Raw genomic sequence first — 886 nt, 5'->3', positions numbered from 1 at the left:
GAAAAGAGCCGATGTCCTCAGATGGGCGGACGATCAGGCCAGGATCGACTTCAAAAACAAACTAGCCAAATCTCCTCGCAAGTTCTGAAGCGTCTGCCCTGAAATAGATCATCAAACTTTTTACGTCCCGGTGCCCAATCACGCGCGCCAGTTCTAATATGTCCAGCTTTTTTGAAAGTCTCCAGATGGCCTCACTGCGCGCGTCGTGAAAATGAACATCGCGATGCGGCGTCTTGTCACGCACCCGACGAAACAACACGTCACGCGTCTTATCGTCCAAATCGAACGCGGCCCCTGACTTGATCGGCAGCGCGTCCAGTATTTCTACCGCTCTAGGCGTGAGCGGCACATCCCTGGAGTCTCCATTCTTGGACTTTTTTACGGTTACATATCGATCGCATTGATGGATGTCCGGCCAAGTCAGGGCGCATATCTCGCCGGACCGCATTCCCGTTTCGAGCGCAAACAAAAAGGCAAGTCCGATACGTTCGATTGCCGTGTCAGCACGCAACTCGTCTGCAACGCCGAATGCCTTCGATAGCGCATCGACTTCTTCGGCGGACACACGTCTAGCCCTGCCCCTTGGACATTTAGGCCACCGGACATCCTGCATCGGATTCGTCCTCAGCCAGCCCCATTCTTTACGGGCCAGCTCAAGTACGGCCCGCAAGATGTTCATCTCCCGTGCAACGCTGGCTGGCTTAACCTTATTGAGCCTCGCGTCGCGCCAGTTCGAAAAGTCAGACGGCTCCAGGGCCTCCAGCCGGCGCTTAGCCAGCCAGTCATCGCGCTCAAATCTCAGTAACCGAACTCGCTCCCACTTGCCGCCCGCGCGCTTGCCGGCCTCCTCACGACGCCAGCGTGCGCAGGCGTCGGCCAGGGTCTT

General features: G+C 57.0%; 1 protein-coding gene across 1 annotated transcript in view; it reads right to left on the bottom strand.

The window, feature by feature from the left end:
• Nucleotides 1–61: 61 nt before the first annotated feature.
• LOC108779297 (putative integrase/recombinase HI_1414) overlaps nt 62–886 on the bottom strand; it is a 975-nt gene continuing 150 nt past the window's right edge. The window contains exon 2 of the mRNA XM_018546684.1: nt 62–883. Coding sequence (XP_018402186.1) covers nt 62–883 — 822 coding nt within the window. The remainder of the gene's footprint in view (nt 884–886) is intronic.

Source organism: Cyphomyrmex costatus, unplaced genomic scaffold (genome assembly GCF_001594065.2).
Source record: "Cyphomyrmex costatus isolate MS0001 unplaced genomic scaffold, Ccosl1.0 scaffold5724, whole genome shotgun sequence".
NCBI classification, from domain to species: Eukaryota; Metazoa; Arthropoda; class Insecta; order Hymenoptera; family Formicidae; genus Cyphomyrmex; species Cyphomyrmex costatus.
This window is presented reverse-complemented; position numbering and strand designations above follow the sequence as displayed.